General features: G+C 35.6%; 1 protein-coding gene across 2 annotated transcripts in view; it reads left to right on the forward strand.

Moving 5' to 3' along the window:
* The first annotated feature begins 5,795 nt into the window (after positions 1 to 5,795).
* Positions 5,796 to 23,664, forward strand: part of LURAP1L (leucine rich adaptor protein 1 like) — a 60,232-nt gene continuing 42,363 nt past the window's right edge. Inside the window, exons 1-2 of one of the 2 annotated variants that reach the window (XM_074197508.1) lie at positions 5,796 to 6,095; positions 6,523 to 6,847. In XM_074197508.1, coding sequence (XP_074053609.1) covers positions 6,539 to 6,847 — 309 coding nt within the window. In that variant the 5' untranslated portion in view covers positions 5,796 to 6,095; positions 6,523 to 6,538. The other variant, XM_074197509.1, reaches the window with a different exon arrangement.

A 23,664-nucleotide genomic window follows, 5' to 3' on the forward strand; every position in this document is an offset into this window, starting at 1 on the left:
CAGCCAAAGGAAAGGTAAAATGATGAACTACCAAGGGGTAGCTTCCTAGATGGCCAGAACCCCTTTTTCCATCTTAGGAAAGGAACTTCCTAAGCTTGGACTGCTTACCAGTAGAATTTAAATATTAGCTAGAAATACAGTGTTCTTCTTGCTGTTGTAAATGGACTTGATTTTTCAAAAGTTCTGGATCTGAATCCCAGGGTATTACCTAGTTCTATGAGTATGAACAAAATCCTAACATAGGAAGTGCACTTGAAAAAGGAAAACAAGCTCCTTGTTGCATTTAGATCTATTGCATGTGCCCATCAGCCACATTTCTCCATCAAACCTGAACTCCCTCTTGCCTCTTTCCCTGGAGCATTCATATCACTTAATGAGGAACCCAGACTTCATTGCATGTTTGGCAGGCTTAGTTCCTAAAACTGCTATTCCCTAGGTCCTTTACTGGTACTATTGGGAGGGATTCTAAGGTTGAGCAGTCAAGGGAAGCAAGTAATGAAGGGAGAATGAAATCAGAGGGAGATTTGATAGGAATCAGTGAGGGGAGGTGGGGAGGCAGATAAAGAAGACTTAGAAGTCTGTGACCTATTTTTAGTACCAGCCACTAAGCCTCCTAGGAAAGATGTGAATGCTGATTACAAATATTAATGAGATTTCAATCTCAAGTATAGAGTGGTTTGTGCTCAGGACAGGGAAGAACTATATATAAATGCATGTATCTATACTCGAGATACTATTTTATTGGAGTTGTAGCTAGTTGTCTAAAAAGATCAGATAAACAATGAAAGAAAGCCTATAGTCATATTGCTCTATGATAGAATCAGAAAGGGCTTAGTCACTAGATTTCAATAGGCACAGTGGTCTTCTGGGAGGTAATGTGTCCAAGGGGTACAGAGAAAGCCCACATTGCAAGGTCTTCCTTAGACCCCTACTAGTTGTGTAACCTTTGACAAATCACTTAACCTCAAAATTAATGATAATTATTTTTAATAGCATTTAATTTTTTCCAATTACATGTAAAGACAATTTAAAATTATATATTAATATATAATTATATATCCAATATTTAATTTATAAAATTTTTGTAAAATATTGAGTTCCCAATTTTTCCATCCTTTCCTTCCCTTCCCCTTTCACTGAGTAAGCAATTTGATATAGGCTATATATGCATAATTATGTAAGACATTTTCATATTAGTCATGATATGAAAGAAGAAATCAGAACAAAACACAAACATATACACACACACACAAACACAAATACACAGAGTACTTCAATGCAAAGAACTCTTCTGACACTCTTAATATCCAGAGCAGTAAAAGTATGAATCATTTGTCGGAATTCCTATATTGGTATTTCCCAAAATCTTTCTATAATTCTTTGACATCATCGAATTATTTTATGCATTTTCTAAAGCAAGTAGGCAGAGACAATGGAAGTGCAATATTATTTCATTTTCCATTTAAAGCTAATATGTGAAAAATATTTAGTTGAGAGGCAGCACAATAGAGGGTAAAGTTTGTTGGATTTAGACAGAGAACTTGAAATCAAGTTCCCACTTAGCTATTTACTAACTGTGGCATGTGGACAAGTCACTGACATCTCTAGGTCTCAGTTTACCCCCCTGAAAAAAAAAGAACAGATTGGATTAAATTTAGGACCTCTTGAGTTTCCTGAAAGTTCTAGATCTATGATTCTATGAACTCATCATGAATTCAGCAGTGACTCTTTAAGGATTTGGTTACCCAGGACTTCTTACCTCTCTTTCCATTTATAACTTTATTTTATTGATTTTATTTTGTTCTATAAGAAGTTCAGGGAGTGAACGCCTGGGTTAGGTTCTCTCTTCTAGTCTCTTGAGCTCTGTGCCCACAATAGTTGGGAATGCTTCAAAGTTTCAATCGGTGCCAAAGAAAAGGGGGAGTGCCTTTCTTCTTTTAACCACAGACCAGCAGAGGATTAAGGAGTGGCTGTTATCCACACCACATAAAGTCTTGCTAAGACCACTTTTACCCTAAGAACTAGACCTTGTGACGTGGAGTACTCCAAGGGTGGAATGTTAGAAGCATGCATTACATCAGCCTGTTTGTCTGCCTGAAACAACTCTTAAAAAAAAAACTCTCTGAGTTTAGCAATATCTATCCTTAATTACTAACAGGGGTTTCTTTTGAATAATAATAACAACAACAATATGCCCCTTTTTTATAATTATTATTGTATTTGTAATTGTTCTTGTTCATAAGCAGTTACATTCATATTGTGAGTTCACATCTATTTATATAAAATATTGTAGCTGATTTCTATTATAAGGTTGTGAGACAAAAAGTACAAATATTGTTATGTCCATCCTACAAATGAAGAAAATGAAATTCTACAATTATAGATGCAGAACTTCAAGGCACTTCAGAGGCCTACTTCAAATCTCATTTTACAAATGAGGAAACTGAGGACCAGAAGTGACTTACCGAATGTCACTTGGTTGGTAAATATTAGAGACTAGTATAGAGACTGTGATTCACATAGCATCACACTGAGGTAAAACTCAATCATAACCCTAGAAGTTCTTCTGTTGATCACATATTATCCTTACTACAAGTACTTATCATTTCTTTTTATTGTGTCCCAACCTGGGATGGGGATGAGAGTATGGATATTGAAATGTTATTATATTATACAGATATTATATGTACACTAAACACTGACATCCTTAGATCATTAGATATGACCTCAATTGCCAGATATAGCTGATACTAAATAAAATCATGTGGGAAGTTCTCCAATTTTTTTTTTTGTGAAAAAACTGTTCCCAAATACTGAAATCCAGGAGCAGATTTCATTATTGAAAGGACTTATTTTCAACTAGGGATCTAGTAAGATTTGAAATTTCATAAAAAAACAATTAGTTCATATTATATATCATGACATGATAGTCACAGATAATATTAAGTACTAAAACTAATTATTTCATAACTGTCTCATAGGAAACTATTCAATGAAAAAAGTCATCAACATTTCCCCCACTGTAAAACAATACCTAATGTCTTATATGGAAATCCATCAAATGATACAAATTTTCTTTTGAGGGAGGAGTCCTTCCTCAAGCCTCTCAAATCTTATGTAACATGAAGAAATGCTCTGAAGCTGATCTTAGTTGGCCATACATAGTAGGAATAATGAAATTACATTGTTCCCACTAAAATTTCTGTGGTCCAAATGATTTATTTTTTTAAAAAAAAACTACAATACAAATAACATTAAAATAACCCTATATAATTGCATAGTGTCATAATACATTAAGTTGTACTACATGCTAAATGTATTTTTCAAACCAGTTAATCTTAGTTTCTATTATAATTCAGTTCAATTCAATTCAACAAGCATTTAATTATATTAGTATTGTTACAGTTCCTGTGTAGGCCGTTTTCATGCTTTGGCTGACTTCAATTTGAGTCAGTTTATATGTCTTTCCAAGCTTCTTTTTATGCTTCATGTTGATGATTTTGTAAGGCACAGTAATCATCTACTACACAATGACAGTGCCTAACCTTAAAGAATTTACATTTTAAGGGAGGAAGACAGAGCATAAAGAGAAGTGAAAAGGGGAGAGGAAAATAAGGAAGTAGGGAGTTGGTTGGGAAATGACCAAGAAGTAATATAATAGTAGACTGATTCTGAACAAGAAAAGAAAACTCACCTATTGGAATCCAAGGTCCTAGGAGTAGAGTGGGTTAAAGAAAAATTATAAGGATGGCCATAGTGCACATGGCATGGTTTGGAAATGACCAGGAAACATTGTGATGGATTAGTTCCAGTCAGGATAACACAAAAGCCAGTGAGAACCCAAGGTGCAAAGCAAACTATTAAACTACTATCCATTGGCATATCAGTATGAGTCTGAAGAAACTGCTTGATAAGCATTAAAGCACCATAAAGATGAATTATTATTGCTGTTATTATTTGGAATGAGCATTTATAAGAAAAGTTGCTCTATTATAGAAATAGAATAACCTTCCACCCTATTCTATTGTAGCCTCTTTGGGATTAAAGAGTCAGGTCAGATAAAATTAATAGAACTTTTTTCACAGGTACATTTTAACTCCCCAAGAGGAAGCATATGACATCCAAGGGCATATGAAATCAGGGTCCAAGGTGAAAAGCATCAGGACAAAGGATTCATCCACATATCAATCATCAAAAACCAAGATACTGTGCCTCATAAATAAAAAAAGTCTTTACATAACAGGAGATTGAAGGGTATCATCTTGCAAAAGGTCATCTTCTAAACTTGCCACACCCAGGTTATATCAAGCTTTTTTTCATTCTTTCTAGTTACCAAGTAGGGATCCTTTGATTACATCCATATGAGGACAGTTCAATGACACAAGTGAATGCCATGGATTTTATTGGAAGGGAGGAGTGGTTTCCTATCTTTGATGTCAGGGAAATGACATGGATTAGCCAGCCTTTGGCAAGGAAAATTCTAGAACAGAAGATGCCATAGAATAGAAAGGTTGAAATAGGTAAGGTATAACTGAGAGAGTATTGGGAGGGCAGTCAGTTGCAAGAAAACCAGATCTGACAAATCAGAGAAGTTTTTGGAACTAGCACAAAATTCCAGTAGATTCTTTATCAAAGAAGACAGAGTTCTCCAAATATGGGGCAAGGCAAGCAGCTGCTTCAGTAAGTTAATATTTAGATTTGTTCTTCTCTGATTCCATAAAAGGTGACAACCTTAAATGAAAATTTAATGCACAGCTATCTGCTAAATACACTTACATTGCTATTATTATTATCATTATTACTATTACTATTACTATTACTATTTCTATTTCTATTTCTATTACTATTACTATTACTATTACTATTACTATTACTATTACTATTACTTAGAATGAGAAGTAACACAAGGATTTTTGGCATGTTGGCCTCAGGAACAACCACATTGACAAAATAAATGCAATTAAATAAGGTCTGTATTTCCAAATCTTAAAAGGTTTCCTAAATGAGAATGCCTTGAGCATAAATTCTAGGCTGCATGGATACAAATGACAAACTTCAATGATGTCAATGGGAATGGATTCCAAGCAAGATCAGGAACTCAAATATTCATTGGTTTGTATTAAATTGAGTAATCTATTCACTGAAAAATCCCAATGAAAAATAAAATAATTTGATAGTCTTCGGGGTGAAAACATTCTAACTTTTTAAATACCATATTTTTTCCAAATGCTAATTTCTGAGTCAATTCAATAGTACATCTACCTCTGAGGTTAATAGATATTTAGCGTCAGAGCTAAAGAAAGTCCAATGGTTTTTCTTTAAAAAATAAAAACCTGTGCATTTTTATTTAATTTAAAAAAAGAAACGATAGCTGGCAGTTTATATAAGCTAATCCACACTATAACGTTTTCTAACTATATTAATGAACTAAAAAACATTCAATGAAGTCTGAAACTTACAACTCTATATAATAGTAAAATTCTCCTTTTTTTTTTAGTAATTTGGAAGTACCTCAGATGCTGGGTTTCCTTTTCTTAGTTTCTGGAAAGTAGCATATCTTAAAGTCAATTGGCTTTTTAAACTTAATTTGGAACACTTTTTAAAAGTGTAAGGGTAAAAAAACTACCAAGGGAGCGTAGGAAACCTAATGATACTATTAGAGACTCCCTTAAAATGTGACGCCTATGCTCCCTTACGTCCAGTAGGGTTAGAATAATTGAGATTTGCTCTTTTTGTCTGTGATCTACGGTACAAGGGTTGGCCCTGCTTTGGTCCACCTGCCAGTGGGGTTTAAAGTTTCAGAGGATCGGAGAAACACAATGACTTGGATCAAACTATCCAAAGGAGAAGGAGTCCAGTCTTGTTAACTTCCAGGAAGCAGCTGAACTCCAGCCATGCTGAATATCTCTCTTTAATGAATATGTACACACGAACGACTTTTCTGTGACCAGAGATTTCTGAAAATACAAGATAAATCAGAAAACTTGGAGACATATGGTTGGAAAATGAAACAAGCCAGGAGTGTTACTACATCATTATATTGTTGCCGTGTTGTTGCAGATGGGCAGTCAGTGAACAGTGCAATGGTGTGAATGGTTAGTTTGGGGGATTTTCCCCCCCATAAAGATAAGCCGGCTTTTCTATTTTTTTTTTTTTTCGGGAAGTCGTAATTGACTACTTTTGCAGTGGGTGGTCCACCAAAAATGTAACTCTAATAATTATGAACTATTTTCAGATGAGCCACTACCCCTAGTTAGCTGTGGTCCCTACTCCTGCTTACTGCCAGTGTGAATCTCAAGAGGCTAATACTAGACTATGGAAAGGACGATGAACTCTGCGCGCCGCGGTTAGATTCAGAGAGGATAGAGGAAATCGGCTGCTTCGGCTGCCGCAGCCTGCAAACGACTGCAGCCCTCTAATCCGAAGAGCCTGGAGTCTGGTTTATTTATTAATTATTATTTTTTTTAATTTTTTAATTTTTTTTTTTTTTTTTTTTTTTTTTTTTTTTTTTTTTTTTTTTAGAAAAGAAGAAGAAGCCATGGAAGACGGCCCACTTCCAGACCTGAGAGACATCGAACTGAAGCTGGGGCGCAAAGTGCCAGAGAGCCTAGTACGATCGCTCCGTGGGGAGGAGCCGGGCAGGGACAGAGACAGAGACAAGGACAAGGACCAGGGCAGGGGGTGCAGCAGCAGCAGCAGCAGCAGCTGCAACAGCAGCAGCTGCAGTTTGTCTCCCTCTTCTTTCTCCTCTTCCTCGTCCTCCCCAGCCTCTGGCTCTCCTAGACGCAGCAACTCCAGTGCCCTGGAGAGATTGGAAACCAAGCTCCATCTTCTCAAGCAGGAGATGGTGAGTAGCCTGCTGTACTCCAGCCTCGGGCAGGTCTAGGCTGGGCCAGAGAAGCCGGGGTGAAGGCGGGTGGGGGGAGCATGTGTGACAAGTGTCGGGATCCAAGCCTGGGGATTAGTTATTGCTGAAGCAAAACCCAGCGCAGGACAGGAGGGGGTGCTGAGGCAGGAAGAAGTGGAGGGAGTGTGTGCATGATGGGAGGGAGGGAGGGAAGGAGGGGGAAAGGAAGGGAGGGAAGTTACTGCCTAAAGCGCTGGTTTAGTCTGAACTTTGCTCGGGCAGAGTTCGCTCCAGTCGCAACCGGATCCTTCTCTTCCTTGTGTACTTTGGGAAAGGGCTGTCAAGGTGCGCCTGGCTTTTCCTCCTCCCCCTCTCCTCCCTACTTCTGCCCCTGAGGACTTCCCCCATCACCACCCCCTAACCCCAAGACCGATTGTTTATTTACATAATAATTAAGCGATGGAAAGAGGAAAGAAACAACCCTAGAAAAACTAAGCAGCTGCTAGCTATCGTGAAGACAGCCATCCCTAGTCTTGGAAAGAGCATGGATCAGAAAAGGACCTTCAAGCTTCCATTTTCTAGAGGAGCAAACTGAGGCCTTGGGACTTCATAGAATTACACAATTTTCCAGGGCCTAGGCCCTAAGTTAGACTGCACATCCACTCCCTTCATTTTACTGAAGAGGAAACTGAAGCTCAGAGAAGTGCTAAGATCAAAGGTTTTCAGCTGAAGGGGACTTTAGAGGTCATCTAGCCCAGCTCCTTCAGATTTATAGATGAGGATGCTTGCGGCTCCCAGAAACATTTAAGGATTTCCCCAAGTTCCCCTAGGAAAGTAACTAAGCCAGTTATTTGAAACCCATGACTTCCAGACAATGAATTCAGTGCTCTAGACCCTCCACCTGCTGTTTGGGCTTACCTTTTGCTTGTTGTGGGTATGTTCCTTGTTCTCTCTGGATCTCAGTCCTTATTTATCAAATGAGAAATGAACTAAGTGACCATTAAGGTATGAGCTAATTCTAAACCGCAGATCCTAAAAGGGGATTGGAATAGAAAATCCATTGGGTCCTACCAGGCTTGTAATCTGAAATTTGGTGACCTTAGCAAGTCGTTTCACCTCTCTGGACCTGTCTCCCTCATATGCTAGAGAGTTGAGTAGGGTCTGTTTTCATATATGGATATGGATAGATATAGATATGTATAGATATGATACATATATATGATATATATATAATGTGTATATAAAAGTATGGGTTTTTCTCGATTTGACATTATGTGATTTTGGGGGGACAGCCCCAGGTAGTGTCTCATTGCATTCCTCCTGCCGATCAGATCGGATGGCCCTTAGTCTTCCCTGGGAGGTGCCTGGTGCTTAGAGCTGCTGCAGCTGCAGTTTCTCCCGAGGCCCTCGTTTCCCGCGAACCTCCACAGCTGGATCCTAAAACAATGCCCCGTGAAGTCATCATAGACACTTTGATTAGCTCCTCTAACCACCTCCTCCCCAGCTGTGTGCAAGGGGAGTCACATGACCTTGGCATCTTTGATCCTGGGGAGCAGGTGATCTCCAGACTTTGGGAGCCTTTCTGGAGTCCTTAGCTCCTCCCTTCCCGTCATCTGCAGTTAACATTTGTGGTCACTGGTTTGGCAAACGTTAACCCATGAACTCAGTACCCGAGAGAGCTTAGCAAGGGTGCCTGGAAAAAAAAGAAAATAAATGAAAAGCAACTGGTCTATGAAAAAGCCTCCCTTCTTTGCCAGATCTTGCTTGGGGGTGGGGGGTGGGAGGGGATGGGTTCAGAACAGCAAAAGAATGGCATCGTGGGGGATGGGAAGTGGGGGGGAGTGAGGGAAGTTGGGCAGCAGGAGGGATTCACTTGACTGATTTTGTAGACTCTGGGGACTGGGCAGTAAAACGAATCAGCCTGTTGTGTTTACTTAGTTCCTGTCTTAATACACTTTCAAGAACCTTGGTAGACGGCTAAACATCTCGAAGTTACCATAGCAAACAGAGAGAAGCTGGGCAGGCTTAAGCTTTCAGTCTACTGTCTACTCAAGTGCTATCTGTTGTCCTATTCCTACAAAAACAAAACAAAACAAACAAAAATCCCCAGAGTCATTGAGGATATTCCAAAAGAAAAGCAATATAAAGTTTTAGCCTAGGTTTTGTTCCCCAGTTGAAGATGACTTTTAAAAAAATAAAACAAGATCTATGATACTTTTTATGCAAGATATTGGCTTATATCCTAAAGATTATTTACTGTAATACAATATATAAAGATCGTATAAAGTGGTATCATTATTGATGTCTCCATTTTTTTTTTTAAATGAGAGATACAGAAGTTCAACTAGGTTATATCAGGAACACATCTATCTGGCTGGGAGTCCACTGATCTTACATGGCTGGACTGCCCTCTGCCTCCCCCAACAGTAATGAGAAGAATCATATCCTGGGTATAATGTTTCTGAATGTATCCATATATCATAGATTCTTGTCTTTAGTTCAGTTTAAGAAACACTTAATAACCACAAAACATAGTCAATTTATTACACTCAATCATTGCCTTCCATAAATTGAAAGTTCATTATTGAGGTGATGACTTGGGGTGGATTTTATTTCTACCATTTAAATGTTAGGACGAAAATAAAAAAGCTAAACCTGATAATCCAGGGGAATTTCAGTGAATGGACTGAAGGCCTCTGATATTTCTGCTGTTTTCATTTTTTTGGGCTGTTACAAAAGATATATTCTCTAAACTACTTTTTGTCACATGGTAGGACCACTTTAAAAGTAGTTACATTAATCACTTCAATTTTTTGTATGAGTTTATGAAAAAATGAATTAAGGAGAAACAATATTTATGTTGGAACTGATAGTTCTATTTTAATTTATGAAGCAGATTTCCTTTAAAACAAGTTTCAATTCAACCAAGAATTTATTAAGAATCTATTATATGTTAAACTCTTAAGCACAGAAAGATAAAATTGAAAAATAGTACCTGCCTGTAAGATTGCTTTCTTCTTGGACTGGGATATAGATACAGCACTTAGATAAATTTTCCAGAGGAAAAAGGAGGTGACAGTGGAGTTGAGCCCTTGAAAGTTAAAGAGTCTAAGGAATGGGAGTGATGAGAGAGTTCATTCCAAGTATGTGATATCCTGAATAAAAGTAGCAAGGTGAAATTTGAAATGCTGAGTATAAGAAGTAGGTAAAGCAATTATGTTGGAACAGAGAGTAGCTACACTGTGAATGACTTGAAGTACCAAGCTGAGGAATTTGTAGAGGCAGTAGGGAGCTAATAAGAATCTTAAGCAGGGGAATTACTTGGTCAAGACTTTTGTTTTAGAAACATTATTTTGGCAATTGAATTGATAGCACTTAGGCCCTTAATAAATATTTATGGATTGACATTTGTTTATTGATTGACTTGAATTCCAAATATTATAAGAGCTAGGAATAACTATTAGGCAGCCTATGCACTCCATTAGTATCCTCATATGTCAAGAATTCAAGGAAATTTCTCACTATGTTTGGTTGACACCCTATGGAAAACATGGGAAGTTATAGATGACTCATATAAGTTAGGTGAATGTTCTTGACCTTACTCACATAGGTGAGATCACATAGCCATTGAAGTATTTAATTATGCTTACGTAAAGTACTCAGTATTGAATTTTTATATAAGGGTAATCATTCCTTTAGTCATGATGAAAATAAGGTAGCATATACATTTTGATATTTTGAGGAAAGTACCAGAAAATGACCATAAAATTGTAATGTAATGGTATAAAAATCTAGTATAAAATTGCAATGAATAATTAGTGGTATCAATTTAATTGTTAATAAAATATAACATCTTTAAGCAGGCTGTATATGTTGAAACTTTGAAAGTGATTTCAGACAGGTGTTCATCAATTTGAATATTTTAATCTCTTATTTCTTCAATTAAAGGTTCAAATGTTTTATCATGTATCTCAAGAATGACTTCTAGATTTCAAGAATGAATTATTAATTGCCCACTTAATCACTTATTTAAAACAAGTAGAACCTAATCCAAATGATTTATTGTCTTTGGCATTGCTGTGACTCTCATCTCATACAGGTATATATATATATATGTACACATATATATATATATATATATAAAATGAAAAGAGGTAGAGAAGGAAGATAATATTTGACCAAACAGGGTATAATTCCACTGCATATATAAAGTTGTTGTATTATTATTATTACTACTCCCTAATAACTTTTTTAAAAAAATGAACCTAATTAGATTGATTGTCAGTTATATGAAAGTACTGAGTATAATTGTTTACATATATATGTAAACATGTGTTTTGCTCTACATATATGATTTTAGTATACATATATATATATATATATATATATATATATATATATATATATATAAAGAGAGAGAGTATAGTCCTATATTTCAACTTTTAATTTGGATACTAAAAAATTTCTCTGGGGTCATATAGCAAGTATATATCAGAGATTGTACTGGACTCCAAATCTTACTGACTCCAAAGCCTTTAACCATGATTCTGTCCAATAACTTATATTGTGTCTCTGTTTTGACATGACAAACTGAGTTAGAAAGAATTATCACAATCTAGTTAAACTCATTTATGACTGAAAAGTTCTGTTAACATTCTCCTTCCTTCTCTCCCTCTACTAGTCATTCAATCCTCTCTTGAAGATCTCAAGTGAAGAGAAATAACCCATTTAATTTTGGGGTTGCTTTATTAATTTTTTTTCTTCATACAACTAAACTCTAAGCAACATTCATCCATCGCTCTTATCAGAGTTCTGCCCTTGAAAGATAGCAGTCTAAATATAATTTCTTTTCCTTATGATAATCCTTCAGAGAAATCTAGCATGGCTCCCTTAAGTCTTCAGTTTCCAGTCTAAACATCTTTATTTCAAATGATCCTCATACATCGTGATCTTGAAAACCTTGACCATCCTAGTTGAATTCAATGGATAGTTTGTAGCTTATCAATATCCACAAAATATGATATTGTAACCGAACACAACACTGTTGATATGAGATGACCATGCTGTATTACCTCTGTCATTCTGAACTCTATGTATCTTTAAAGTAGCCTAAGATCACATTTGCTATTTTTATTGACATACCACATTGTTAAGAGACAATTTGTTGTACCGTATTGAATGCTGGTCTTGGAATCAAGAAGCCTTTGTTCAACTCTTGCCATTAATATATACTAGATATGAGATTGGGAAATTTTTTTTTCACTTCATAATGATCCTGACAAATGTCTAATACTAAAAGTTACTAGAAGGCGAAGACCTCTGGATTTTTCAGAAATCATAGAATATTGACAATAGATTCCAGAATGGCCTAAAAATGATAAGACATTAATAATAATATATTAGGGTAGCAATCATTTAAGAAATCAGAGTTCTTAAAGCAGAAATAATAAAGAAAAATAATGGAGTAGACAATTTAGAAAACATTTGAAAATCTCTCCAAAACTGTAATCAGTAAGAAAAATATAACCAGATTCAGAAGACATCTCTCCAGTTTATCAGCAAGAATAGCATTTTATAACTTGTTAACTATTAATTCGCCAAAAATAGAGTTAAAGTACAACATTCCCTTAATTTACCATCTCATAATCTTGCCCAAAAAAGGGAAAGCTAGGTTAGAGTAGCCTGAACTTTTCTTGGTGAAGGCTCTTTATAATCATTGATTCATTTGCAATACTTTGGCAGGACTTCATCACCTATTTAGCAAAATCAACTGATATTTTTGCTAGATGGAGAGAGAGAAAATTAGGTTCTAAGTGTGTGTCAAAACTGTGCTAAGTATTTGGAATACATTTGGAAGTTAATAAAATAGGCCCTACACTCAGAGAAGTCCCATTCTATTTGGGGAAGATAACTCAAGGAGGTACTAGAAAGAGGCTGAGTGTATAGTTTTTGAATTCATGGAGGCTCAGACCTAGGGAAGACATTACAAAAGCCCATTTCAAGGCCAGAGACCTAGCAGTATGATACAAGGTTTTAGTGGGAGGGAACCAGAATGATTTCTGGTAAACAGAATAGATGGTGAGGGAATAGCTTAGAATCCAAATCAAGAATAGCTCCAATGGACTACAGTTTATATACTATATTATAGATAATACTTTATTTTCTTTGGAAATTAGAACATTTGCCCTTCTTAGGACATATGCCACCTCTACTTTTCTCCATGCTCATTCAAACATCAGTGAGAATGATCAGCAATTGTTATCTACCAGTTCTTTCAAGTACTTTAGAATGCAGCTGCTATGGGTCTAGTGTGAATATATATATATATATATATATATATATATATATATGTATATATATAAATTATTAACTTAATAATATGCATGGAGTGCTCAAGTTTTGCTTTCAAGTCTTAAAGTTTAGCAATTATAGACAATATGAGGAATTTTCTTCATCCAATTGGTTGTATGTATGTACCTTCATTACCATAACTAGTGTTATGATCATTTTGTTTATTTTGCATTTGCAGTTTTCCTTAAAGCGCAGTTTGCCACAGTGTGGTTGGAAATTATAGTGCTCTGATGTATAGCAGTTAGAGATGAAATGACCCCATTGAGCAAAAACGCTGCATGGATTTGATGAGGCAAAGAGACAGAGTCCCACTAGTTTCTGCAAACAGAAAGTACAGCTGTTAACCAAAGACAGACACTGCCATATGTACTCAGTATGGGAACAAAATTGTTTGCAATAATTAAGTGTCTGCCAGTCACTCATAACTAAGGGTAAAAATACCATACAGCAGAGGCTCAAAAGCAAAACTCAATGAAGTAAACATCGCTACTTATTTGTGAGTGAATAATATATGGGGGGGGGAATGAGATTTTTAAGCTGAGAAGTTTGTAGGAATTAATTCAATTAGTACTTTTTTCCTGCACATCTCAAAAACCATAGCTACACACAACTTAACCACAAAATTTGTCATAATATAAAGACCATCAATGGCACTTATATAAACAATGCAAGGATTCACATGCCAAGCAGTTCTACTGACCAATGCCATTTGTCAGTTGTCTGTTCTGTTCACTGAGAAGCAATGCAGCATATTTGTGCTAAGGCCCCAGAAAAAGGCCAGCTCTGTCATGGCTCTATCATTCACTCTAGTTGTTTCTGTCTAGATTTACCTTTCTCTCAGTGGGAAACCAATCATGCTTTGGCAGGATTTCATCACCTACCACATTTCTCTTCTTTCAGGTTTTTTTCCCCTTTTTTTCCTTTTATGCTGTATTCTTTAGAGAAGGGATGTGAATATATGTATCTCTATCTTTTTGTATTCTTCTTGTTTTCCAAAATGATAGGTCAGGTTTTTCTGTTCCGTCTCATCTCTCTTTTCTTCAGTGTATCTTCCACCTAGCTGCCAAATTGCTATTCCTAAAGCATATGATGGATCTGTTCACTTCCCTACAGAAGAAACATCAGCAGCTCTGTTTTGACTTTACTATGATAAAATACAAATACATATATTTGTGTGTATATATATATATATATATATATATGAATCTATGTACATAACCCTAAAAAGTGAGGCGGATTTCATTTTTTCTCTTTGTATTCTTAATGCCTAGAATGACATCTGGCAAACAGTAGTTAGTAAATGATTGATCGATTGTTTGATGTTTTCCCTAAACAAAATGTAAGCCTTTTGAATGCAAAGACTTTTGTCACTGTGAGTGCCTTGTGCCAGGCAAAATAGGAACATTAATAAATGTGTGATGATTGATATCTTCCAAAATAGAATATAAGCTTTTCCCCCATATATTTGGGAAAGGCATACTTTATTATTTTTGGTGGACAGGCAATTGTATTTAAGTGACTTGTCCGAGATTACATAGCTGGTGTCTGAGGCTAAATCTGAATTCATATCATCCTCCTGCCTCCAGGGCCTATACTCCACTGTACCACCTAGTTTTCCTCTAGCATATAAACTTCTGAAAGGCAGGGGTTATTTAACTTTCATTAAGGAATAATACTTGACTCAAAAGGAGGTACTTCATAAATGCTTGTTGAATGAGTAACAAATTGTACATTGCAATTTAAGAAAATCTCTGGAAATTCAGGGAAATCCACCACCCAGCATACTTTAGACATGGTGACTAGTGCCAATCATGAGCACACCCACAATTAATCAGTGGCACTGGTTCATATGTTTATCAGCAGGTTGATGGTTTCATATTTTTATGACCTAGGTTCATGTGGTTCTTACTTTTCTTGTAGGGAAAGTTGAATAAAAAGTAATAGAATTAAAGCAGAAGCTAATAAAGGGTGTGGAAGACAAGTCAGGCCAGGCCCAGAGCCTAGAAAGGAAGTGAGTAAGACATGGAAACCAATGAATTGTTAAGCAGGGTCTTGAGATATTGAGATGTTGTGTTGTCTCAAAATCTAATTTGGCTTTCATGATTTTCCTTAGCAACATAACACATTTTGTTTTGATTTGTTTTTTTATAAAAAAGATAGTCCATTTGAGGTCTTTATTTGTGATGTTCTTTGGGTTTTTGCCTCAGAAAGTAAAAATAAACAAAATGAGGAATAGAGCTACAAATAGAACCATAACATCTGAACTTTATTTCTTTAGCTTGAGTGGATTAAGAGTTTGTTTACTCAGCATGTCTGGACTAAGGATTTAGAGCTAGATGTTCTCTCCTCTGCATGTTGTCATATTCCACAATGGTGATTTGATCAGTTTAAAACTTGAAGAATTATTTTAAAATGTTAATATTATTTTAGACTATGAGGTTTATAGTCAATTCTTTAATAAAAATATTATCAAGTGATACAGAAGATGCACAATCTACCCCTAAAACCTGGAACTTCAGGACCCATAGTCTTCTTTGAATAGCACCAACTTCTCCCAAGTTGGTGCGCTAATGATTCTCACTCTGAGACTGAAGAATTTATTTGCTTTTACATCTTACTTAAACTTTCCTGATTAACGAATCTCGTTTTACTCTTTATCTTCCTGATCACTGAGCCTAAGTTCCTTGGACTCAGAAACTTGCCCACATCAAAATCCAGTTATTTCCCCTTCTCCTGGTGCTACTCTTGCTTCTGGGTTCCCTATCTAGACTTCCATTCTTTTGGGTTTTTTCTATCACCTGAAACTACACACTGCATTTCACACATTTTCTAGTTATTTACAAGTGAAAGAGAAATATACCTTTCTAAAATAAAATATCAGACTAAGATAGTTAGAAATATCTATAAAATAAATCTAACCACCTATTTGGATAGATTACCTGCCCTTCCCCCCACCTTATTTAACATGGAGGTTGATAGTGGTATTTCATTCTAAGTAATGCACTTCATGTTAAAATAGAGTCTAAGTTAAAAGTATTCTCCAAATAGTAGCTAAGAGAAGAGAAAATGTAACTATGCCTGAGACAGACCTTCCACCAAAAGCACACTAAATTTAGTCTGAAGTCTTAGATCTTTATCAGTGGGCTATGCTACTAAGTTTATTTGGAAACTGGGACAAGTCAATTTATCTTTCTGCATCTCAGTTTTTCTCTTTGTGAAATAAAGGAGTAGTTGAGTTCTTAGGTTCCTAAATCTCTGATTAAAATTCAAGTTTGTCATTGTTCATCCTTCAAACTTGCAGAGGACCAATGGTATCATAAGATTGCATTCATGGGACAGAGTGCTCTACTGTGGTTGATCAGTCTAATAAGAGCTTGGAAGACTATCACAGGTCAGGCACAAATAGTTCATTTGTACATTTGGGATGAAGATATTTCTAGATGCGTGCATCTCACATTTATATTTTGTTATTGAGATTGTGCTTTGCTAATAGAGCATAGTACCTTCTTTGATCTGGGCATGCTATGTTGGGTGCCACTGTCTCTATATCTATGTATCTGTATCTATATCCCTATATCTATATCTCTATGCCACAGTCTCCCATATCTCAGAAATGATATTAAAGTGTTTCAGCAAGACCTTGAGAATTTCCTTGTAGTGCTTCTTCTAATTCCTTACCCTAACATTCAAAACCTTCTACATCCCCACCCATTCTTTCTTACTGACTTGTGCAGCACCATTTCCCTGTCTCTCTCCACCCCATGGTAGAAGAAAGCACCAATAAAACTAGTTCTTCATCACTCCCTATTCAAACCCTTAATATCATGACTTCTGAATTAAGTCATTGTTATAGGAGTGAATAGACCAAGTCAATGTATTTCTAATTAGGATACAGAATCATCCCCTTTACCATTAAGGGTTTTAAAATTCAAAGATAACTTTGTGGAAATGTAAGATAATAAATAAAGTTCCATAAACTATGACTTCATTCTATCTTCTCATTAGAGTAGTGACCTTGGTCACACTATAAAAATTTCATGACTTTATTAGTAGACTAAACACAAAGTGATGCCCAATCTAACACTTTCTCCTTTTAAACATTGTTTTGTTTTATAATATTTAGAAATCTCTGGAGCTGCAAAAATCTCCTCAGGTTGAAAACTTGATGCCTTTTAAAACCATGACTTTAACAACTTTACATTTTCTGGGCATGGCATGATTTTAACTTATGCAAGCTAACTTGCTAGTGAAAGTAGATAATATACCAGGCTCTTCTCTTTGTTTTTAGGCTGAAGAATTTATCTGCTTTCACTTCTTAATTAAATTTCCCTGATCAGTGAATCTCAAGGAGGAACAAAACACCTTCCCTCTCAGCCTCTCCTCAGTCTTATTATTTGGCTTTTGAAATGAAAGAGAAAATCAATCAGTTCCCTAGCATCATCTGCTTTGACACAACTACAAAAGAAATTTTCTACCTTCTTCAGAGATTCAAAGATTAATTTCTCAGGGGATGCAAAGGAAATTTCTCAAGTGCATCCTAAAAAGTATAGGGAGATTTGGGTCATTTCTTTTGTTTCTTTCCAGTCATATCCCATCTGGCTCCCTCATAAATAGTGGCTATACTCCAGGTTTTTGATGAGGTGAGACTCCAGTGCACATGTACATAAGGTTAGAAGACTTCATCCCATTAAGTAAACTTACTTTTGTGACCTACTCTAATGTACTTTGGGTTTATGCAAGTCCATTTTTACACTCTAGGTTGGCATAGTAGGTGAGAAAGAAGAAATTAGAGCATCAATTGGGTAGACAATCATGTTACTGCTTGCAGATAACATTTATTAAATTCTACAAATTAATTTCACATTTCACCAGCATGAATTGTCAAGATATCAAGCCTTTCAATCCTTTTGGCTCAGCACATTCCTTGTTAGAGATATGGAATTTTATCTTTACAAGTAATTCTAGGCATACTTAGCAAGTACTAGTCATATTTTTTCCCAAAGATTTTAGAATAATTAGCAAATAGTCAGTAATATCACATCAGACCTACTTTACCCACTCCCTTTTTTTATTTTGTTCAGATTTCTGACTTTTATCAGTGTTAGAAATTCCTGATTACCAAATCCCCTCTACTTAATACAGATTAACAGTTATTCTGATTCATAATTATGTTTTATTATTAATTAATAAGCTAAAAATAGTACCTACTAGAAGTATAACTTCAATATTATTGAACTCAACCAGAGAAAAGTTAGTAACTAGTCTACTCCTGCTTATAAAAACTGTCAGGACTAAGCCTAGGTAGGGTTCAAGCATATTAGAACATGGTTACTTGCGGCACAGAGATTGAACAGATCCCTAAACTAGGGCTGATAATTTGGGGAGATCCTGGTATTAGATGAAATTAGGAAATCCTGTCAGATGGTGGAATATCTCCCTGAGCTCACAGATTGTTGTTTGCTATATTGTTATATTTTATCATTTTATTTCCAGTGCCTAGGACAGTGTCTCAAATATAATAGACAACTACTCACACTTTTTAGATCAGGTTGGAACGGGATATTTGGAGATTCAATCAAGTAGTTTGGTAATTTTTTGCTCAAAGTCTTCCATGAGTAAGCTTCAGACTCCTTTTTTTTGGCATTCAAAACTTTCTATACTCTGATGTTACCCAAACCTTTAAAAATCTATATCATCATTTTTACCAATCTGTCCAACTCAAATGACACCTCCTTGAAGTTTTCCTTGATCCTTCTGATTGATAACAGTAGTCTTCTTCCTTGGACTACAAGTAGCATTTGTTTTTGTAACTCTTTAGTGAACTTTTCATTTAAAATTATATACTTTAATTATTTGAGTTTTATCAGATCCCTCTGCTAGACAATAAGTTACATGAAGATAGGAATTATGTCTTATTTTAACTTTATGTCTCCCTCACCATCTAGAGCAGTGCTCTGTGTATGTAATTTGGCTTAATTCAACAAATATTTATTGAATGTCCACAATGTGTAAAGTACAGAGCTAAGATCCAGAAAAACAAAGAGAGAAATGAAAAAGCACCTAATAAATATTAATTAGTTTAATGAATAAAAAGGAGGTCCAACAATAGGAAGCAGGTGGGTTTCTCTGCAGGTGAACAGAGCATGGCATCCAGGTAATCTGATTGCAGATAGCAGGCAATGATCCAATTTGGCAGTTAGTCTTAGGGAAGTCTGGAAGCTTGTTAATCACAAGGATTGTGGATCATGGGTGGGTCTTCAGTCCAGAGTAAATAGAGTGTGGAGCAAGGTGCCAAAGCTAATGATTAGGCAGAAAGGAACAAGGTAGAGGATTAAGGTTGCTGAACATCTTGGGATTTGGTCACAATGGACAAAGCATGAATCTAGTTGTGCAAACCAAGACATAAAACCAAAGTATGACCAATAACAAAAGTGACTTCATGCAGATCTTCCAAAGCTATGATCAAAAATTGGAATGGACCTTAGAGATCCACCCATCCACCTGCCTCATTTAACATAGAAAGAATTTGAGACCTGAGAGAAGTAAATTGAACAAATTCACTCATGTGATCTTAGTAGTTATCCATGACAGTAGTAGCAATGATAGTGGCAGTGATGGAATTTCTAGAGCAATTTAAATGTTACAAAGCTTTTTGCATTCCTTTATCTCACCTGAGTCTCAAAACAATCGTGTAAGATAAACATTACAGGTATCATTAATCTCAATATTAATATGCTCTTGATTACATAACCATCATTGAAGGTGAAACCTAAATCCTGTTTTCCTGATCTCAAACACAACGTTTTATGTTCTGGTTTTCTCCCATTATGAAAAAAAATGGTTGCAGAAATTGGCTCTGGGTTAAATTTCTCTAGTTTAATTGACTCTAAACATGGTGAGTAGAAGGCCTGGAGACAGAGGAGTTATTGTAGAAGTAGTAAAGTATAGGTGAATGCAGAATTCCAGATTTGTATTACAAAATTCTAAAACTGGAAGCAGTTTCAAAACATCAGTCTCCCTGTCCTCCAACTCTATGGCTACTTTGTGTTCTGCTATGGCCACTAAAACAAGAACTGTTCAATTCTCAATCTCATATGTTTTTTTGCTTTGCCTCGATCCAGCCCTGGTCTTATATCAGTCATTAGAGAAGGTTGTCTTTTCTGCCCAGGGGAGTGATATTAAGATAGGGAAAGGACAGTACAAAATGGCTAATAGGGAATTTTAAACCAAAATAAGACCAGGAAAAAGCAAGAAAGACTTCAGAGAATTCAGCAATGAGTGAGAGTTGTAAAGGGTAAATTTAAACCTGACTTAAGGGAACAAATCTTCTACCAATTAGAGCAATCTGAAGGTGGCATGAACTGCCTCGAAATTCCCTTCATTGAAATGTTGTAGGCAAAGGATAAGTGATGATTCATCAAATATTTATAGAAAGAATTTTCTTCTATATTGCTGTGAATATTCTGGATTGATTGTTGGGCTACCTTCAATGATCATAGAAAATAGAATCACACAATGGGAGATGTGCTGCAGAAAGGAAAAAGTGATCCAACTTGCAAAAAAAGAAAGGAATTCCTGGAAAAGTTCTTGCATTATTGATAAAATGATTTGTGAAAATCTAGAAACAGAAGCAAGACATATGAGTAGGACAGTGGATAAAATATTGTACCTGAAGTCAGAAAGTCCTGAGTTCATATTCATCTTCAGAACTTACTAGCAAAATGACCCCAGAACTTAACCTTGTTTGCTTCCTCATCTGTAAAATGAGCTGGAGAAGGAAATGACAAACCACTCCAGTATCTCTGCAAAGAAAACCCCAAGGGCTTCATGAAGAATCATAAATAACTGAAAACAACAACAACAAAAGAAATAGAAGCAATGATAATAAAGAACTAGTATGGCTTCATCAGGAATAGTTCATCTCAAGATGGTGCTATCATTTCTTTTTTTTTTGATTTTTAACTGTTTTATTTAATTGGTAGTTCAAGGAAATGTTATAGACAGTTTGATTAGATCTCATCAAAATATTGATTGAATCTCTCATTTTATCATTGAGATCATGAAACAATGCTCTCATGTGGTGAAGAGACCCAGTGCCCATATGGCATTGGACATGTGGACATTTGTAAACAAGAAAAATAGCTTGTGAGCTAAATGAGAGTATAATTACATAAATTTGGAACCAATTTGACCAAATACAATTGGTAATGGTGGGATGTCAATCTGAAGAGTTACCTATCATGGTATTCCCCCCAAAAGTCTGCCTCTGGCACTATAATATTTAGCAAATTATTAACTTGCATAAAGATACAGCTGGCGTGCCTATCAGTCATGAAGATGACTTCTAGAAGGAAGGTGTAGGTGATGTGTTATATGTTATATGATCAAGTTAACATCCCTAAAAGTTTCAACTTTATATAATATTGGACCAAATCTACTAAGGTGAAACTTAACAGAGAATAAGTATAAAGTATTATTCTTAGATTAAAAAATCAAACTTCACAAATATAAGTTGTGATGAGACATGGTAAAATAGGTTGTCTGAAAAGGTCCTGGAAATTTTGGGTGATCCAAAATGTTCTTTTATTGGAGCATGAAAAGGTATTGAAATCTTAAATTGAATCAAGATGTACAAATAATGTACAAATGTCCAAAAATGTACAAAACAAGGCAGATGATAGACCCATTGTTTTGTATTCAATTCTAGGCATCAAGTTTGAGGAAGAATATTGATAAATCGGAGGCATCTGATGGATGAAAGAGTTGACAGTATAGGGAAGAGCCTGGTGATCATCCCATATTAAAATGAGTTGAAATAATGCAGTATGTTTAATCTGAAGAAGTGAAGCACTTAGAGGTGAAAGGATATCTGTCTTCAAGTGTTTAAAGGAGTAGAAGGTAAAAGGAGGATTAGGTTTACTCTAGTTGTCTGTGGAGGAGAGAAAGAAGTTGGGGGGGGAGAGAGAGAGAGATTGAGATTAAAGGAACTTTTATGAGGATATAAGAAAATACTCGACATAAGGGGAAAAGTTTCTAATGTTGAGAGTTGGCTTAAGATATATTAAACCTGATTTTGCAGTAGAGTTCTACAAGTGTCTCAGAAGGATAAAGTTCCATGCTTCAGGTTCCCAACCCTAGAACCAAATATTATACCACCCACCTTTGGAGTTCCAAGTTTGAGCACTCAATCCAGAAATAACAAGTTACAAAAAGGCTTTTGGCCTAATATTCCACAGGCATGGTTTAATTATGAGCTACTGGTATTATTATGTGGTATCTAGGACTAGAGTTGATCTTTGAATTTATTTCAGAGTGACTCTGCAATGTCTATGTGTTCCTGATATAATCTGACCTAATGAGTCCTTTGGAGATTATTCTGGAATATAATAAATCAATCAGCAAGCATATTTTAAAATTTCTATTATGAACCAGTCATTGTGACACATGCTGAAAATACAAAAACAAAACTGCAGTAGTTCTTATCCTCAAGGAAATTAAGTGCTATAATATGTGATAATTCTCCAGAGGGCATAGTTTCAAAATAGAAATGCTTAACTGATAGAAATTATCCTTCTTTGCCTATCTTTATTGGTCATTGGCAAAGTCCTGATTATGATGAAAGTGGATAGTTGTGTTAAAATGCTGGAATCTAGGGTATAATGGAGAAATCAAAAGTCCTGGAAATCAAATAATCATGATTTAAATCCAAGCTTTGCTATTTCTTATTGGTGGGATTTAAATTCTTTGGGCCTTGATTTCCTAATCTGCAAAATGAGAAGTAAGCCTGGATTATCTCTACATTTCCAACTCTATATCAACAATTGTATGAACTTTATTTTAAACCATGCCATAGTCTATAAAAAACTTTCTACCTGCTATATTTGTATCACTGTCAAAAATAAATGAGATGTTTTAGTTTGGCAATAATCAAAATGTTTAGGTATAGTGTCCTAAAAATCTTGGTTAAGACATCATATACATATTTTTGGATTAAAACTACAATTTCATTAGTCTAGTTAATTCCCAGTGAATAAAACCCAGTACCAAGACAGATTAATGCTTTTGCAATTTACAGCCTTAGAGTATTGCTAGGTGCACAAGATGGTTATGCGATTTATTCAGATTTATATAACATTGTTGTCTCAGATAGGACTTGAATCCAAATCTTTCTGGACATAAAACCAATTTTCTGTCAATCGTGATATACTACCTCTCCTGGAATTTATTGTCTTAAAATTTAGTGAAATTTTTAGGTTTGGGAAGTAGGTTATATGATAGAGGTGGAGGGTGGATATTAATAGAAGAGAAAATTTTTAATTACTTAGGGAATTCTTTGATGTGACCAGTATGTATAAAACTTGCATAATCTCTAGGGCTCTCAAACATATTTCTAGAAGGACATATCAGAATTTCACTGCCAAAGTTATACAACCTAGGCAGCCTCTTATTTTCACATTCACTATTAT

Source organism: Macrotis lagotis, chromosome 8 (genome assembly GCF_037893015.1).
Source record: "Macrotis lagotis isolate mMagLag1 chromosome 8, bilby.v1.9.chrom.fasta, whole genome shotgun sequence".
NCBI lineage: Eukaryota > Metazoa > Chordata > Mammalia > Peramelemorphia > Peramelidae > Macrotis > Macrotis lagotis.